The following is a 20,404-nucleotide window of genomic DNA, read 5'->3' as shown; positions in this document are numbered from 1 at the left end:
TTTGTTATTGACCAAATACTTATTTTCCACCATAATTTGCAAATAAATTCATTAAAAATCCTACAATGTGATTTTCTGGATATTTTTTTCTCATTTTGTCTGTCATAGTTGACGTGTACCTATGATGAAAATTACAGGCCTCTCTCATATTTTTAAGTGGGAGAACTTGCACAATTGGTGGCTGACTAAATACTTTTTTCCCCACTGTAAATATCCTGTCTGATCCGGATGAACAATACCCGGTAAAACCTTTTTAATTCTGAGGGCTATGCATTTCGCTAGAATATTTGCATCACAACATTGAAGTGTAAGAGGCCTCCAGTTTTTTTTAGATAGGAGTGGCTCTTGGTCCGTGTACTATTTGGCCATTTAATATTTCCTATTAGATGACAAGATACAAAATGAGTAAATGGTGGTTCCTCTTATTTGATTTGAATCTGAAATCAAACAACACAAAGTTATATTTTTATTGTCTAAAGGAAATATTAAATAACGAGAAATTGAATAATGATTTCATTATTCAAATGTTGTGTTTTAATTATCGGTTCTGGTTCAACCCATTAGCCATATGTTTTGGCTAATTACCATAATTTCCGGACTATAAGCCGCACTTTTTTTCCCATTTTTCGACCCTGCGGCTTATATAACGGTGCGGCTAATCTATGGATTTTTACAGCTAACGGCCACTAGAAGACCTCCTAAATATATGGATTTTACAGGTTACAGTCCACCAACTTTAACTCTATGGGCTCTATGACCGGTCCGCGCCCTCCACCTTTAAGCGGCGGGCTCCAGCAGGAAAAGCTGGAGGCCGGAAAAGAGTGAGACAGGTAGCGCGCAAAAGTAAAAGTGGAACCGAGAGTGGTACGAGAGACAGAACGAGAGACAGAACGAGAGCAAGACAGACAGACATTACGAGAGCGAGACAGTTTGTCTCTTTCCCGACAATCCCCTCTGTGCACGAATCCTTACATATGGTAATTAAACATTAAAACACCTGCGGCTTATATATGTACACATCATTCAATATCATTCAATTTAGCTGCTGCGGTTTATACTCCGGTGCGCCTTATAATGCGGAAAATACAGTAATAGTTGTGGCTTCCTGACAACACAGAAAATGATAAACGGGTCGTTCATGTTTTTTATCTTACATACAAAAGTATGTGGACATCCCTTCAAATTAGTGGATTCAGCCGTTTCAGCCACACCCTTTGCTGACAGGTGTTCAAAATTGAGCACACAGCCATGCAATCTCCATAGTGAAACATTGACAGTAGAATGGCCAGTACTGAAGAGCTCAGTGACCTTTCCAACAAGTCAGTTCATCAAATTTCTGCCCTGATAGAGCTGCCCTGGTCAACTGTAAGTACTGTTATTGTGAAGTGGAAACGTCTAGGAGCAACAACGGCTCAGCCGCGATGTGGTAGGCCACACAAGCTCACAGAACGGAACCGCCGAGTGCTGAAGCACGTAGCGCATAAAATGTGTCTGTCTTCGGTTGCAACACTCACTACCGAGTTCCAAACTGCCTCTGGAAGCAACGTCAGTACAAGAACTGTTCGTCGGGAGCTTCATGAAATGGGTTTCCATGGCCGAGCAGCCGCACACAAGCCTAAGATCACCATGTGCAATGCCAAGCGTCGGCTGGAGTGGTGTAAAGCTCGCCGCCATTGGACTCTGGAGCAGTGGAAACGCGTTCTCTGGAGTGATGAATCACGCTTCACCATCTGGCAGTCCGACGGACAAATCTGGGTTTGGCGCATGCCAGGAGAACGCTACCTGCCCGAATGCATAGTGCCAACTGTAAAGTTTGGTGGAGGAGGAATAATGGTCTGGGGTTGGTTTTCATGGTTCGGGCTAGGCCACTTAGTTCCAGTGAAGGGAAATCTTAATGCTACAGCATACAATGACATTCTAGACGATTCTGTTCTTCCAACTTTGTGGCAACAGTTTGGGGAAGACCCTTTCCTGTTTCAGCATGAGAATGCCCCCGGGCACAAAGCGAGATCCATACGGAAATGGTTTGTCGAGATCGGTGTGGAAGAACTTGACTGACCTGCACAGAGCCCTGACCTCAACCCCATCGAACACCTTTGGGATGAATTGGAACGCTGACTGCGAGTCAGGCCTAATCGCCCAACATCATTGCCCGACCTCACTAATGCTCGTGGCTGAATGGAAGCAAGTCCCCGCAGCAATGTTCCAACATCTAGTGGAAAGCCTTCCCAGAAGAGTGGGGCTGTTCCAGCAGCAAAGGGGGGACCAACGCCATATTAATGAACATGATTTTGGAATGAGATGTTAAACAAGCACGTGTCCACATACTTTTGGCCATGTAGTGTGTTATGTAATCGAATAAACAAAAATGTTATTTATAGATTTTTTTTTTCTCATTCCAATTATTTGATGATTGACAGTCATTGTAGTGGGACATGTGCCCAGTCAAATTGGCATAGGTCAGTGAGACCGCCACTTCCACAACCTTAAGCAATTTAACATGTAGTCTATATAATTGTGAATAGGCTCAATATCATGCAACTGATCACCACAAGCTTCCATGCCTACAGTGGCTTGCGAAAGTATTCTCATCATATAATGTTGATTGATTTCAAGATTTGAATCCTGGTTGTCTTATTTCCTCCACAATGATTTAGCACACTGCACCACAATGTTTTGACTTCTGTGTTATGTCCTGAACTCAGTTTTTTTACTGTATGATATATTTATATTTTTCTGTTTTGTATATAATGTTTCCATGTCTAGATGTTCACCTATGTCTAGATGTTTTAGGGACTACAGATGGAAATGAGCTATTAGCTAAAGCTGGAGCGACATGTTTTCTCAGTGCTCGGAGACTTGTTTTTGTTTTGCATTGTCCCTTCCGAATAAATATAATAATACAATACATATCTGTCTCAGTTTCCTTTTAGCCCACCAATATATACCGTAACTAACCCTCTAATGCACACATTTTGGTTTTAAATTTTTTTATTCTGAGGACGTGTCCATCCCCAAGGACCTGGAGAAAACTCCCTGCTGCGTAAAAGCACTCAGCGCAAAGTTGCAGGGGGTTGGTTGGGTGATTGAGCGGGACACAAGGTCGAGCAGTCTGAGTATCTCCTCTCCTGTATTTATGCCCCATCATTGTGAGTCTGCAACAGGCTCAGGTTGTTGAGAATATGCACATTTATATACACCAACCGACTGCGCAGCTGGTGCCGCCGGTTATGTTGGAGAGCAACAATCTGCTGAATAGCAGCCATATGCTGTATTAGTTGTTCCACTGACGTCTGACAATGGCTTGGCATTTACAGTGGGGGAAAAAAGTATTTAGTCAGCCACCAATTGTGCAAGTTCTCCCACTTAAAAAGATGAGAGGCCTGTAATTTTCATCATAGGTACACGTCAACTATGACAGACAAAATGAGAAAAAATTTTCCAGAAAATCACATTGTAGGATTTTTAATGAATTTATTTGCAAATTATGGTGGAAAATAAGTATTTGGTCAATAACAAAAGTTTCTCAATACATTGTTATATACCCTTTGTTGGCAATGACACAGGTCAAACGTTTTCTGTAAGTCTTCACAAGGTTTTCACACACTGTTGCTGGTATTTTGGCCCATTCCTCCATGCAGATCTCCTCTAGAGCAGTGATGTTTTGGGGCTGTCGCTGGGCAACACGTACTTTCAACTCCCTCCAAAGATTTTCTATGGGGGTTGAGATCTGGAGACTGGCTAGGCCACTCCAGGACCTTGAAATGCTTCTTACGAAGCCACTCCTTCGTTGCCCGGGCGGTGTGTTTGGGATCATTTTCATGCTGAAAGACCCAGCCACGTTTCATCTTCAATGCCCTTGCTGATGGAAGGAGGTTTTCACTCAAAATATCACGATACATGGCCCCATTCATTCTTTCCTTTACACGGCTCAGTCGTCCTGGTCCCTTTGCAGAAAAACAGCCCCAAAGCATGATGTTTCCACCCCCATGCTTCACAGTAGGTATGGTGTTCTTTCGATGCAACTCAGCATTCTCTGTCCTCCAAACAAGACGAGTTGAGTTTTTACCAAAAAGTTATATTTTGGTTTCATCTGACCATATGACATTCTCCCCAATCCTCTTCTGGATCATCCAAATGCACTCTAGCAAACTTCAGACGGGCCTGGACATGTACTGGCTTAAGCAGGGGGACACGTCTGACACTGCAGGATTTGAGTCCCTAGGCGGCGTAGTGTGTTACTGATGGTAGGCTTTATTACTTTGGTCCCAGCTCTCTGCAGGTCATTCACTAGGTCCCCCCGTGTGGTTCTGGGATTTTTGCTCACCGTTCTTGTGATCATTTTGACCCCACGGGGTGAGATCTTGCATGGAGCCCCAGATCAAGGGAGATTATCAGTGGTCTTGTATGTCTTCCATTTCCTAATAATTGCTCCCACAGTTGATTTCTTCAAACCAAGCTGCTTACCTATTGCAGATTCAGTCTTCCCAGCCTGGTGCAGGTCTACAATTTTGTTTCTGGTGTCCTTTGACAGCTCTTTGGTCTTGGCCATAGTGGAGTTTGGAGTGTGACTGTTTGAGGTTGTGGACAGGTGTCTTTTATACTGATAACAAGTTCAAACAGGTGCCATTAATACAGGTAACGAGTGGAGGACAGAGGAGCCTCTTAAAGAAGAAGTTACAGGTCTGTGAGAGCCAGAAATCTTGCTTGTTTGTAGGTGACCAAATACTTATTTTCCACCATAATTTGCAAATAAATTCATAAAAAATCCTACAATGTGATTTTCTGGATTTTTGTCTCTCAATTTGTCTGTCATAGTTGACATGTACCTATGATGAAAATTACAGGCCTCTCTCATCTTTTTAAGTGGGAGAACTTGCACAATTGGTGGCTGACTAAATACTTTTTTTCCCCAATGTATAGTGTTCCAGGTGTTTCCAATTGGTACCGGATAAGATGCAGCTTGGGATAAAACTAATCTTGACAAAATGTTACAAATACATATTTCAAATATTACATCAGATCCTATACATTACCCAAATGAAACATTTATCATCGTATGATCATGCCCATTCACATAATTGTTTTAGAATGATATATTGTGTGGTAAGGCAGAAAATAAGCCTAACCTTGCACTTTGGCTGCTCTATGAGTGGTCTGGATCACTCATAGATGTGCAAGGATTTCAAGAGTCACGTTACTAACAAAGGCGCTGGGAAACACCTTGGCTACTAAAGACACATTGTAAGATGGTTCCAACGATGATTTTAACGCTATACGAAGGCTTTGGGAAACGAGGCCCAGGGCCCAGTTTGCCAAAAGCATCTTAAAGCTAAGTTCATCATTAGAACCATAGGTTCTAACGATGAACCAAGATGATTTTGGGAAACCGGCCCTGGTCTTTACGAACAGTTGCGCATCGGAGAGTTTCAAAGGACGTGTCATATGCTATAGGTCCGTGGACAGAGCTTTTTTTTTCATACCATACCTTATTAATGTAGCTTATAGGCTCATCACAAATGGCCAGATCCTGACATAGGCTAAACTAAAAATTGTTCTCCATGGGTCATGACCCCTGAATAGATCAATGGTCATGATGTGCGAATTTCACAGGACCGTGGCTGACTGACCATGTGGTCATGGTGTCTAAGCTCCTAGGCACTGAAGCTTGTGGTGATCGGTGCATGTTATAGAGCCTAGCCTTAAAACACAACTTTTGAATAATCAAATCATTATTCCGTTTCTCGTAATTTAATATTTACTTTAGACAATAAAAACTAAAAAAACTAAACTGTTTGTGTTGTTTGATTTCAGATTCAAATCAAGTAATCAAAGAATGGCCCTTTTTTAAAATCTTGTCTTCTAATAGGAAAAATGAATTGGCCATAAAGTACACTGACCCTCTGACTTGGAGGCAGGACTGAGTTTCATTCTCCTTGGGGTCAGCAGGACCTTACCTTCAGTAAAAGGGGGTACTTGCAGATTCTCTGAATGGGTGATAGCAGGTGCCCCTCCAGGGGAATGTCTGTGCTCTTCATCCCTCCCAACAGCATACAGTGCTGGAACAAAGACAAAGATTTTAACAAAAACTAAATTATTAATCTGAGACAATTACACATCTACTTTTTGTGATTCTTTACTATTATTTTCTAACTAAGTTGGTTACTCCACTAAAATGATTATGTAAAATGGTTTAGGGCAAGAAGCAAAATCCAAAACGCCATAGAAAGTCTTCTCAGCCGCATTAATGACCTCCATGGGGGTCGGGTGGCATACTGGGACTGAAGTCATGCTTTAAAAATTAACCCAAGTAATCAGTTTGGTGGTGAAACCCTTCTGAGGAGAATTCTTCAAATGCGTGAGGGAAAGAGGGCGATAAAGCTGGTGGGTTTTCTCTTCTCTGTGCTCTATTTTCTAGGAATCACGTATTTCAAAAGCTAACTCCCCAAGGGTAAGCAAGGGCAGCGTTCACCAGATCAAAGGCCAAAGTAGATACGCCACACCAGAATACAACAGTGGAGAAAACAGAAAGCACATCATTGGTTGGTATAGGGCACGCATTTCCTTTAAATCACATTCCACCCCTTCTAAATTCATAAAGTGCTCTGAAAAGAAAAATGACAGCAAAATGATCTGGGATTCCACAGATTCCAGATGGTTTGGCAATCCTGATGCAATCCCCTCCCCTCTCTCTCTAGTCTACTCATCTGAACCTTATTTCCATCTGCATGCCTGCAGCCAAACTTCCCTTTGACCGCCTTTCATCAGACTTTTACTTCACTTTTTGATGTCAGTGTAGAGACGGCCTAACTTTTTAATGTGCTTGTCAAATTAAAATGGAACTATCTTCCCACATCCTCAAATAGTCCATCGACTGACTACACCTCAATTTTCCTCACTCTACCACATCCTCAATATCAGTGTGGTCTACCATGCATCGGGGCATGTGCCCTGCATTTTAGGTTGAAATCTGCTTACAGCTTACACCTGTGGAGCTTAGACTTGTAGCTTAAAGGGTTAACTCATTAACACCCTAAGGTTGATGTCTGCGCCCCCGCAGAAATCTTATTAGCATAATAAAAAAATCCCCATAAAAATCCATCAGTTTAAGCTAAATATATATCTTGTTTTGCATTGGATGCGTCTCAATCCACCGTATCTGCCTATGTCGCACTTCCGCATCTGCAGTGAAAGGTGACAGAGCTAGAGCGGTGTTTGTCGAACCATGAGACATCCCGAAAATCAGTCTTCTCACAAAATAGTCAAACGGTTTGTCCTACAAAAATATTACAACCCCTCTATGAGACTCTCACGAACAAGATGGTGTTCTCCATTATGCTCTACTTCGGTCTGTAGCATCAGAACCGTTTGGGCTACACACTAATATGACCGATCTGTGCAAAGGTGAGACTCTAGGATGCCAACAGGCCTCACAAGACTCGTCTGAAGAAACCCCGGTACCAGTTGAAAAAAGGAATGGAAGTATATATGGAGACTGTTTGAGGGGTGAATCCTAATTTCCACTTAAGTAGAATTTTCACTTAGTCTCCCATTGATGCATGACTAAGTCTTAGACAAAAATGTGACTTAAGTGAAAGCCTGGGAGAAAATGTACAGAACACAACTAGAACAAGTTCAGGTCAGTCAATAACGAGACGGAGGAAGCACATTGGGGGCAACAAGGCTCAGATCTTCCATCCAGCCGTGCCAATGCACTGCAGCTGGCCAGCTCGCACTGAGCATGACATCACCGTTGGAAGCATAGTCAAAGGCGGTTCCTGTGTTTATTGTAGAGGGGCAAGAAAGGGTGTCAAAGGGGTGTCAAAACAAGGAAACAGCTGGATTTCTGGTGCCAAAACGACCTTCACACACTTTGTGGTTACAAGGTGAGTTTGCTGTAGTACCAAGCAACCTTATTCCAATTCATGTTCTTTTTAGAACAAACATTAACATTTAAACGGAAGAAGAGGTGACATGATGAAGAGGAGTAGGATGGAAAGAAGGAAAAGAGGTGGAAAGGAAAGAGAGGGAAGTGGAAAAGGAGGGAAAAGATGCAAAGCAGGGGAAGAGGTCAAGGGAGAAAAGGATTAAGGGGGAAAGGAGGAAGGGGTGGGAGGAAGAGGATGACAAGAAGAGTAGAGGGAGAGAACATGGTGGAAGACAAATAGAACGGGAGGAAGAATATATACAGTGCATTCTGTTACGTTACATCCTTATTCTAAACTGGATTCAATTATTTTCCTTAACCTCAATATCCCATAATGACAAAGCGAAAACAGGTGTTTTTGAAATGTTGCTAACTTATAAAAAAAAAAAAAAAAACTGAAATACTCAGACCCTTTGCTATGAGACTCAAAATTGAGCTCAGGTGCATCCTATTTCCAATCTACAACTTGATTGGAGTCAACCTGCGGTAAATTAAATTGATTGGACATGATTTGGAAAGGCACACACCTGTCTAGATAAGGTCCCACAGTTAACAGTGCATGTCAGAGCAAAAACCAAGCCATGAGGTTGAAGGAATTGTCTGTAGAGATTGTGTCAAGGCACAGATCTGGGGAAGGGTACCAAAACATTTCTGCAGCATTGAAGGTCCCCAAGAACACAGTGGCCTCCATAATTCTTAAACAGAAGAAGTTTGGAACCACCAAGACTCTTCCTCGAGCTGGCCAAACTGAGCAATTGGGGGAGAAGGGCCTTGGTCAGGGAGGTGACCAAGAACCCGATGGTCACTGTGACAGAGCTCTAGAGTTCCTCTGTGGAGATGAGAGAACCTTCCAGAAGGACAACCATCTCTGCAGCACTCCACCAATCAGGCCTTTATGATATAGTGGCCAGAAGGAAGCCACTCCTCAGTAAAAGGAACATGAAAGCCCGCTTGGAGTTTGCCAAAAGGCACCTAAAGGACTCTCAGACCATGAGAAACAATATTATCTGGTCTGATGAAACTAAGATTGAACTCTTTGGCCTGAATGCCAAGCGTCACATCTGGAAGAAACCTGGCACCATCCCTACGGTGAAGAATGGTGGTGGCAGCATCATGCTGTGGGGATGTTTTTCAGCAGTAGGGACTGGGAGACTAGTCAGGATCGAGGGAAAGATGAACAGAGCAAAGTACAGAGAGATCCTTGATGAAAACCTGCGCCAGAGCACTCAGGACCTCAGACTGGGGCGAAGGTTCACCTTCCAACAGGACAACGACCCTAAGCACACAGCCAAGACAACGCATGAGTGGCTCTCTGAAAGTCTCTGAATGTCCTTGAGTGGCCCAGCCAGAGCCCGGACTTGAACCCGATTGAACATCTCTGGAGAGACCTGAAAATAGCTGTGCAGCGACACTCCCCATCCAACCTGACAGAGCTTGAGGATCTGCAGAGAAGAAATGGGAGAAACTCCCCAAATGCAAGTGTGCCAAGATTGTAGCGTCATACCAAAGAAGACTCGAGGATGTAATCGGTGCCAATAATACTTCAACAAAGTACTGAGAAAAGGGTCTGAATACTTATGTAAATGTTATATATATTTTTGTCATTCTATTAATTTTTTCAAAAAATTCTAAAAGCCTGTTTTTGCTTTGTCATTATGGGGTATTGTGTGTAGATTAATTAGGGAAAAAAACGATTTAATCAATTTTAGAATAAGGCTGTAACATAACAAAATGTGGAAAAAGTTAAGGGGTCTGAATACTTTCCGAATGCACTGTAGAGGAAGAAAAAGAGAAAGAGACAAAAAGGAGATACGTGAAAAGTAGACAACTTGCGTCAGCGCTAGGATCCTCACCAGGAGGAAGGTCCTGATTTCGGGGATCTTGTTGAGCTCCATCAGCAGCCTCAGGGCCTTCTCGTGGTTACTGCAGTACTCCCCATACACAGAGAACCGCCCCTTCTGAAAGATGGAGGAAGAAACAACAAGTCAGTCAGTGCCCAATCTGATCCAAATATAAAAAATTGGAATTGAATCTTTTGAAACCAAATTGTTTAACTATTTTTTGTAAAACACAGCTCAAGTGATAATGTCGACAAATTTTGTTTAATTGAAATGTAACTCCGATACACAGAATTCATCTTGAGATAATAATAATATTCAGATTGGGTAAAAATGTCAATGAGATGTTTCTGTAGTAAAGGGTTTCCTTATGTGGGTAAATACTGCACAGAGAAAGCACTCAGAACTTCCTCTAATCACACTGACACAGTTCTAGCTAGTGGATATACTGAACTGTCCTATAGGTTTGCCCACTGAAGGCTTTCCTCATGAACACTTAATAATATGATAGCTGGGATAAACATAGGATCAATGCATTATTCATCTACCATTAGGAACAATGTATAGGCCTAGGCAATCTCAGAATTCAATTTAGGCTACAGCCCAAAACCCCAGATGGGCCCTATAGTGTTGTACACTAGCATTTAGGAAGTGAAACCAGCTTTAGTGCTGGGCCTCAGCACTCCACAGTTGGTTACCAAAACGCTGCTGCTGTCACCCGAAACTGAGCAGAAAATTAAATTCTAGCTCGAGCGTGCAAGGCTAGCATATCCTCACAACCTTCAGGGAAATTACTCTCTCTCTCAAAAGCTGGATGTGTGCATTTAAGGTAGCAACTTAACAGTGCACTCAGTCACTCTGTTGAGGCTGTTTGAGATTGTTAAATTTGTTTTTGTTCGCCATTAGAATATTGAGAATGAGGTAAGAATGCTGCACATGATTTCTATCAGGCATGTCATTGTGAAAATTCTGATGGGGCAAAGTATTGTAAAAGGTAACAATCTTGACGAGGTGCTCTATTGGTCTCAGTATCTCCCTCTGTTTCCCTGTCTCTGTCTCGCTCTCTCTCTCCATTCTAAATGCAGACTCTCACAGCTTTTTGGAAACGGGGGGTCAAGTCAAACTCAAGAAGCTAGGCTGCTACAGTCTAATCTAGCCTTCTATCCTCCTCATCTCATTACTGTGTCAGGTCCACATGGCAATGCAGCGGGGGGAGAAAACTAATCTGGCTTTTATGTAACATTACGTTCAGCCTGTCTCCAGTTCCCATGATGACTATAGATGACGGCAAGGCAACAAAGGCATAGCGTAGCCCGGGGCTCCGCTGCCCCACTCACGCGCACACACACACGGCCACACTTGCACGCAGGCACACAAGCAAACACACACAGAAAGGCTAAAACCGCAGCTGGCAGGGCAACAAAGTCTGAGGCATCACCGGGAGCAACAGCTGGCCCAGCATATGGTTTGAAAAACCATATCCTGTCAAATTTTAAACACACAAAGCAGACAATACTGTAGAGGGCGAAGGGAAGGTCGGGAGTTGTAAATTGGTCTTCAATGTGTGTGTGCGCATGGGCGCGTGGCCCATATTTTCGGAGGCAATGTTTAAAACACCAGATCACATTCTTTCAACATGCATCTTTCATTACATACTTCAAAGATCATGACTACCTCATAACATATCAATGTTTTTTGCCAGAGTTTCCATAGAACACCACAAGCAAGAAAAGACCATGAATCGTCTGTGACCGTCTTCAGACTATCTACTGAGCTACTACTACTTAGCTTAAAGCATAATTTGTTAAGGACTTTGAAAACTGAACATTCCACTTTAAGCTTACCTTATGGGCATTTCTGTATCCCTTTACACTCGTACACGGGTTGAAAATGGCAGATTTGGGCACTGATAAGCGCCAAAATCGGAAAGCAGTGGCTGTACAGTAACATGCTAAAGGCTCTGTGCTTTACAGCGCTGTATGGGTTTTGACTGACAGCTGTTCAGAACTTTTGCAAATGTTTTGTTGTCTGAGTGAAGGAAATTCAGTAAATTAAGAGGACTCGATTTATTTTGAAAGATGAGACGTTGAGGATTATAATAAATAGCGCTTTGATGTCATACAAGCAAGTCCAAATGTGCACTTTACATTTCTATATCATAAAACTCATGTCATATACAGTGTCAACGTTAATGATCACTATGTTTGATATACAGTTACAAGATGACATGGCGTCATACCATGGGTTGTTCTGAACAGAATGAGCCTGTGTCTATTGTGAAGAAAATTCACTGCGGGACACGCACCTGAATGCGCGCATGACTCCTTTCTATGCGCACCAAAATTACAAAATCGGTTTCTCTGAATTGCCTTTTGAAAGCCTAACACTGTAAAATCGTATTTTCATAACTTACAGTGGCTTGCGAATGTATTCACCCCCCTTGGCATTTTTCCTATTTTGTTGCCTTACAACCTGGAATTAAAATGGATTTTTGAGGGGTTTGTATCATTTCATTTACACAACATGCCTACCACTTTGAAGATGCAAAATATTTTTTGGGGTGAAACAAACAAGAAATAAGACAAAAAAACAGAAAACTTGAGCATGCGTCATAGCAAAGGGGGTGAATACATATGCATGCACCACTTTTCCGTTATTTTATTTTTTTCATTTCACTTCACCAATTTGGACTATTTTGTGTATGTCCATTACATGAAATCCAAATAAAATACATTTAAATTACAGGTTGTAATGCAACAAAATAGGAAAAACGCCAAGGGGGATGAATACTTTTGCAAGGCACTGTAGCTAGTAATATTGGCAATAGAACAAGCTTTTAAATTATGCCCACCTGACCCAGATTGCGATTTATAATGGGCCATTTTTGGATAGTGTAAACAACAACAGTAATTGTGTGATTGTGGGGATACAGGGTTGTGTTCCAAACAAAACAACTACAAGTGTGCTTGCTCTAGTTCCTCAACGGCACAACGAGAGAGCTCAAAAAAGTACCTTATAGTCGACTTTTATTTGAGCCATAAAAGTGCATTGAAATTACTTAGGAACTGCGCACACTCTGGAGAGGTGTCTGGCCACTTGGAGACACCAGTTAGTCCTCACACTCAAACCCTTATTTGAGCCATAAAAGTGCATTGAAATTACTTAGGAACTGCGCACACTCTGGAGAGGTGTCTGGCCACTTGGAGACACCAGTTAGTCCTCACACTCAAACCCTTGTCATGTTTTTACTTATGTTGCACTTACCCCACATTTTCCAGGAATATTCTTATAATCTTACTGAATGTTTTCAGAGTATTTTCTGATTTTCTTATCAACAAATGCAGCGAAAAGTACAGAAAATGTAAAATGCACATAAAATCAACAGTGTAATGTTTGGATTCAGTCTTGTGTCATGTGAACTGTTCTGTCCTCAACTTTGGTCTAATAATTTCCCCCATAATTTCCAAACTGTTCTCTTTCAATTGCTACTATTCTTTTCATATTTATTCTGTAAGGAAATTTCAATTTAGGCCTATCCATATAGGCCAATGCCCACGAGTGTAACGGGTTAAGGACCTGAATGTGACCCGTTCAATTCCAAAGCCGGGTGAGCCCTGAACAAACTGGGTCTGATCTGAAGGGCTCCACTTGTGCTCAGAATAGCTCAAAGAGTGTGTTTGTGCCTCAGATAAACACTTGCTTTTCTTCCTTTTCCAGAGGTATTTCAGAGGGAGAAGAGGGGTATTTCAAACACAATAAGTGTGTCAAAGCTCAAAGCATAATAAGTCTATTTAAGAAGGGACATAATACGATGACTGTTGGTTCTGAGAAAAAGAGGCCTTGGTCAGGAGACGGTCCAGAAATAGAGCAAATATCTGAATTAACATTCTCTAGTAGTTTTTGGGGTAGGTTTGTGTAATCCTCCGCCTCACGCCAAGGTGGTTCAAACGTTCTGCGCAGAGTTGGCTCAGCCTGCCTGGCATTGCAAAATCCCAATGATCCAACAACATGCACGCCTTAAAAGCAGGTAATATTTGAGGCTCCTATTTATTCCACCTCTCCGACATCAGGAGTATGTTTTTGAACTGGAATCAAGCCATGGTGCTGAGGTTATACTGTGGCCTATAAGCAACATTGGAAATGACAGAGCTTGAGAGAGCGGTGAATCTGTATGTATTCATCCGCAGGCTGCGATTGTGATTGACAGTGAATGGCCCCCTGAACAATACTGGGTTATGCTGTGGCACAAGACGGGGGCAATTGATTGGGCGAGAGGTGTAGGCTGTCGGTGTTGAAGGAGAGAGGAGTCACAGACAGAGAGAGCCCTGTAATGGATAAAGAGCTACAAAGCAAGTGGCCGTGTGAAGACACCCCTCCCCACATCCAAAATCAACACACATGCTTACACACACACACACAGTTGAAAATGCACAGACACCCCCCCAGTTAATGCTCGCTCCACTCAGCCTTCTCTGACCTCAGCTCTGAGAGCAATGGAAACATTTTGAAGCGCTTTAATCAATGCAGTTGTCCGACCCCTGCCCTTGAGAACTGGCTGTGTGTCAGTGGTGTGTCCTCGCCCCACACACACCTGAAATCTGATTGGCCACTCCAGTGCCCCCCTCCCACCCGAGATCTGATAGGACGTATCAGGGGCGCTGTTTGCCTCGCTCAGATGCTTTCTCTGGTGATATTTATGAAACACAGATTGTGTGTGTGTGTGTTGGGGGGGGGGGCTGGCTTCCCTTGGCATCTATGAATACACACCACTTTCTAGGCTGAATGTCAATACACGTATGGTGTTCGTAATTTAAACGGTGGGTGCACAGTGCACTGTTCGAATGCTGGACTTATTTTGGAGTAGACGAGCGTGTGCAGGTAACCTCCTTACTGTACTTTTTGAAGTGATTTTTTTGACAAATCAGATGAAAAGATCATAACTGGTTGTGTTATTTAGAATGGCGTTGCAATGGAAAGCTGCAACCAACTCTGCTATTGTGTTTTTTTGCGCTGATCTTAACTTTTTTTGTAGACAATGTTTCCGCCATCGTTTCCTATGACAGCAAAGAGCTTCTGGACATCAGAACAGTGATCACTAACCTCGATGTGGATTAAGATTTCTACTTCACCGAGTCGGCGGCGCAGGACATACTGCTCACCCCGGACCAGGCCCAAATCCCAGAGACCCAAAGAAAAGAAAAAAAAGCCGTAAGAGAGGCCACCCTGAAGAAACTACGTCAGCGAATACCTAAACCGCCCCTTCCCTCCGTTCTATTGGCGAAAGTACAATCACTGGAGAACAAACTGGACGAGCTCCGTTCGAGACTATCCTGAAGAACTGTAATATACTATGTTTGTTGCAGTCTTGGCTGAACAAGGACAATATACATCTAGCTGGTTTTTCTATGCATCAGCTAGACAGAACAGCAGCGTTGGGTAAGCTCAAGGTGTGTCTCTTAACAACAGCTGGTGCACGATCTATTAAGGAAGTCTCGAGGTTCTGCTCGCCTGAGTTCGAATACCTCATGATAAGCTGTAGATCATACTATTTACCAAGAGAGTTTATCTATATTTTTCACAGCTGTCTATTTACCTCCACAAACAGATGCTGGCACGAAGACAGCGCTCAACAAGCTGTATAGGGCAATAAGAAACCAAGGGAATGCTAATTCAGAAGCGGTGATCCGGTGATTTTAATGCAGGAAAACTGAAAATCAGTCTTACCTATTTTCTACCAGCATGTCACAGGTGCAACTAGAGGAGAAAAAAAACTCTAGACCACCTTTACTCCACACACAGAAATGCATAAAAAAGCTCTCCCTCGCACTCCATTTGGCAAATCTGACCATTACTCTATCCTGATTTCTGCTTACAACCAAAAATTCAAATAGCAAGTACCAGTGACGCGCTCAATATGGAAGTGGTCTGATGAAGCGAATGCTAAGCTACAGGACTGTTTCACTAGCACAGACTGGAATATGTTCCAGGATTCATCCGATGGCATTGAGGAGTTTACCACATCAGTCACCTGCTTCATTAATAAGTGCAACGACAATGTCGTCCCCACAGTGACCGTATGTACATATCCCAACCAGAAGCCATGGACTACAGGCAACATCCGCATTGAGCTATAGCTGCCACTTTCAAGGAGCGGGACACTAATCCGGACGCTTATAAGAACCATCAAACAGGCAAAGTTTCAATACAGGACTAAGAGCGAATCCTTCTACACCGGCTCTGACACTTTTCGGATGTGGCAGGACTTGCAAACTATCACGGAGTACAAAGGGAAACCCAGCTGCAAGCTGTCCAGTGACGCGAGCCTACCAGACGAGCTAAATGCCTTCTATGCTCATTTTGAGGCACGCAACACAGAACCATGCATGACAGCACCTGCTGTTCCGGACGACTGTGTGATCACGCTCTCCGTAGCCAATGTGAGTAAGACATTTAAAACAGGTAAACATTCACAAGGCCGCAGGACCAGACAGATTACCAGCACGCGTATTGACCCAGTCTGTAATACTTCCATGTTTCAAGCAGACCTCCATAGTCCCTGTGCCCAAGAATGCCAAGGTAACCTGTCTAAATGACTATCTCCCCGTAGCACTCACATCTGTAGCCATGACATGCTTTGAAAGGCTGGTCATGGCTCATATCACCACCCTGGACCCACTCCAATTTGCATACCACCCCAAGAGATCCACAGATGACGCAATCTCTATTTCACTCCATATTGCCCTTTCCCACCTGGACAAGAGGAACACATATGTGAGAATGCTGTTCATTGACTACAGCTCAGTGTGCAACACCATAGTGCCCTCCAAGCTTATCACAAAGCTCAGGACCCTGGGACTGAACACCTCCCTCTGCAACTGGATCCTGGACTTCCTGACGGATCGCCCCCAGGTGGTGAGGGTAGGCAACAACACACAGGCCACACTGACCCTCAACACGGGGGGCTCCTCAGGGGTGCGTGCTTAGTCCCCTCCTGTACTCCCTCTTCACCCACGACTGTGTGGCCGCACATGACTCCAACACCATCATTAAGTTTGCCGATAGCACGACGATGCTAGGCCTGATCACTAATGACGATGAGACAGCCTATAGGGAGGAGGTCAGAGACCTGGCTGCGTGGTGCCAGGACAACAACCCCTCCCTCAATGTCAGCAAGACAAAGGAGCTGATTGTGGACTACAGGAAACGGAGGGCCGAGCACACCCCCATTCCCATCGACGGGGCTGTGGTGGAGCGGTTCAAGAGCTTCAACTTCCTCTGTGTCCAGATCACTAAGGATCTATCATGTTCCACACACACCAACACAGTCGTGAAGAGGACACGACAACGCCTCTTCCCCTTCAGGAGGCTGAAAAGATTTGGCATGGGCCCTCAGATCCTCAAAAAGTTATCTTGACTGGCTGCATCACCGCGACTGCTTGGCATTCGGCCACAAGGCGCTACAGAGGGTAATGCGTATGGCCCATTACATCACTGGGGCCGAGCTTCCTGCCATCCAGGACCTCTATACCAGGCGGTGTCAGAGGGAGGGCCAAAGAATTGTCAAAGACTCCAGTCACCCAAGTCATAGACTGTTCTCTCTGCTACCGCATGGCAAGCAGTGCCAAGTCTGGAACCAACAGGACCCTGAACATCTTCTACCTCCAAGCCATAAGACTGCTAAATAGTTAGTTAAATAGTTAACCAAGTAGCTACCCGGACTGTCTGCATTGACCCTTTTTGCACTATCTTTTTTGACTCATCACATACGCTGCTGCTACTGTTTATTATCTGTCACTTTATTCCTAGTTATATGTACATATCTACCTCAATTACCTCGTACCCCTGCACATCGACTCGGTACTGGTACCCCGTGTATATAGCCAAGTTATCGTTACTCGTTGTGTATTTATTACTACTTTTATTATTACGTGTTTTACTTTTCTATTATTTCTCTATTTTCTTTCTCTCTGCATTGTTGTGAAGGGCCCGTAAGTAAGCATTTCACTGTTAGTTTACGAAGCATGTGACTAATACAATTGTATCATGTCACATTAAAATGGTAATAAATGTTCATAGTTAAAGTACGTCTTTACTATAAAGCCCATAAAATATTTATTTTTTTATTCCCTACTTGCAAATACCCTTATATAAAAGTTTCACCTTGAATGCAAACACTAACAATACTTTTGGAATTGATTTATGATTTATTTGAACAGGGAAATGTACCAAACCAAAGCTGAAGCATTTAATGCGTTGAACCATCATAATTATATTGGAAAAAATCCACCTTGCATCGATTAAGGTTCAAAATGTTATGACCACCCTAAACTGGGTCTGTGCCCCACTTTGGCCACCCCATTCAACATTTTCCGGACAAACCACTGCTGTGTGAGGAATACTTGGGAGGCCTCTCACTTTCTCTGGTACTACTACACAGACCAATGTACTATAACTAAACGAAAAACCTTATTACAGAAGATTTTAGTTGGGTAAAAAAAATGACAGGTGAGTCTCTCATTCCTTGAAATTCTGAAGTTTAAAGATGTTTAAGTTTAAGGCATTTTGAAATCCATTCAACTGATACAATGAACGATGATAATACTGATCGTTTTCTGTTTTGACTACAGGAGCTTTCCCTTTGAACAAACACCATTTACAGCATACTTTCCTTCAACTGAATGAATGTTCCATTCAACGCCTCTTATTCTACAAAGTCCCCTCAGTGTGTGTGTGTGTCCGTGTGTGTATGTGTGTGTGTATATGTATGTATGTATGTGTGGGCACGTGACTCTGTGTGTGTATGTGTTTATGTGTGTATGCGCTCGAGAGCAACTAGTTCCGCCATTGTCCCATTGATGACTGACACCGTCATCTCTTCCCCCGACAAAGGCAGTTATTGGTTGTCCCCAAGGGCCAAATTAGTTCAAAAGGGGGGGGGATGAGGATGAGGGGGAGGGGTTGGTAGGAAGAGATGACGGGAGGTGGAAAGCAATCTGCTGAAGGGGATGCCAGTGACCAGGGGCTTTGCATGGGGCTGGCAAGCAACAGAAAGAGGGGTCTTTCTGGCTAACAGGATACAGGCTTTTTGAGGGGATGGGGGAGTGGGATGGGGGGACAAATTGGTGAGTGGGGAAGAGAAGGAGTGGATTGTGTATATTATTATGTGAAAGAGAGTTGTGGAGGGCTATTTTATTTTATTCTCAGCAGTTTTGAAGTTTTATCCTCAACTGTGGTTAATGGAAACAGTGAAAAGGGTGAAACAAATAGAGTTGACTGTGTGTGTGTATGTTTGTGTGTGTGCGCGTGTACGTGTGTCTGTGTTTATGATCATGCCGGTCTGTGTGCGTATACACGTGTGTGCGTGTGAATGGAAGTGTGTGTCACTCACAAACTGGAGGAAGACGTGTCCGAGGGCGTGCCCGGGCTGTGGCTCCGGCTGCAGGCTGGCCTCCAATGCAGACAGAACCTCTCTGTGAACGTCCAGGATGGACTCGATGTTGGAAAACAGGGTCTGTGGTAGCAGAGACACACACTCCCAGTAGTTCAGTCATTTCAACGTTTCACTTTGTATTCAAAGTTGTGACACACATACTCACCCGAGGGCAGTATCTTATAAAACATGTCCATGTTTACTATTATCAAAGCATTACAATGCCCCAATACACTTTCACTCTGCAGAAGAGATTACAAGGCTATTATGGCCCAAACATTTTAAAAGGAAAAGGTCATATCTACCTTGACATGCTCAGGTGACAAACACTGTTGCTCCTCTGCAGTTTGTCGGATTCTGTGCAAAAAGGCCTGCATGGGTAGTAGAGGAAAGACAAAGATGCTGGTTCGAGTCTGGTCTTACTGAAGTATCATTGGTTTGTGTACAGCAATATGCTGTAAGTTTACTTAAGGTTAAGGTCACCCTGTGAGCTTAGTAAATATCATGGTCTCACGCAGGCGCAGACACTGCAAGAATGAAGACCCAAATGTGCTACACCCGTGTTTACCTTTATCTTTGCCTCAAACACCTTACATTCATACAGAATCCCCATGATACCTGTAACTACTGTATACTGTAGGTCCTTGCTATAGAAGCCATTCAAACCAATGTATGTGGGAAACCATCCGAGACACCACATTTGTTGTTAGAAACAGATAATATTAGCATTCCTGACAATGTCTGACAAGTAGTATGGAGCTGCGGCTCGGCGTATTGTTTCTTCATCCTATGTCATCTATTCCCAGTGAATGTTTTTTTCCATGTTCAGAGGAATTACTCATTGAAGTTGTTAGGTTTATGTCCCATCCTACATCCTGATATTACCCGATTTTGACCACTATATGGTGCTGTTTCTGCTATTAGGTGATTGTATTTTTTTAATTTGGGTGAACTATCCCTTTAACATGATAAAATCACCTAACCGCAGAAACAGCACCATCTGGTGGTCAGAACCTGGTAATATCAGGATGGAGGATCGGACATAAACCTAACAACTTCAATTACTAATTTCTCTGAATAGGGGAAAAATAATCACCATACATTACATAGGATGAAGAAACAATACTCAGAGCCGCAGCTCCATACTACTTGTCAGACATAGAGAACTGATACTGTATACTCGTTGTTGGGTTGGGATTGGTGTGGGGT

At 43.2% G+C, this 20,404-nt stretch overlaps 1 protein-coding gene across 1 annotated transcript in view; it reads right to left on the bottom strand.

The window, feature by feature from the left end:
- LOC121545975 (phosphatidylinositol 3,4,5-trisphosphate-dependent Rac exchanger 1 protein-like) overlaps window positions 1–20,404 on the bottom strand; it is a 132,787-nt gene that overhangs the window by 78,977 nt on the left and 33,406 nt on the right. The window contains exons 2-5 of the mRNA XM_041856932.2: window positions 19,501–19,566; window positions 19,154–19,276; window positions 9,781–9,885; window positions 5,958–6,059 (exon numbers count right to left, since the gene is read on the bottom strand). Coding sequence (XP_041712866.1) covers window positions 5,958–6,059; window positions 9,781–9,885; window positions 19,154–19,276; window positions 19,501–19,566 — 396 coding nt within the window. The remainder of the gene's footprint in view (window positions 1–5,957; window positions 6,060–9,780; window positions 9,886–19,153; window positions 19,277–19,500; window positions 19,567–20,404) is intronic.

This window comes from Coregonus clupeaformis, chromosome 30 (genome assembly GCF_020615455.1).
Source record: "Coregonus clupeaformis isolate EN_2021a chromosome 30, ASM2061545v1, whole genome shotgun sequence".
In the NCBI taxonomy this organism is placed as follows: domain Eukaryota; kingdom Metazoa; phylum Chordata; class Actinopteri; order Salmoniformes; family Salmonidae; genus Coregonus; species Coregonus clupeaformis.
Note: the sequence above shows the minus strand (reverse complement) of the source record. Positions and strands in the feature narration are given on the sequence as shown.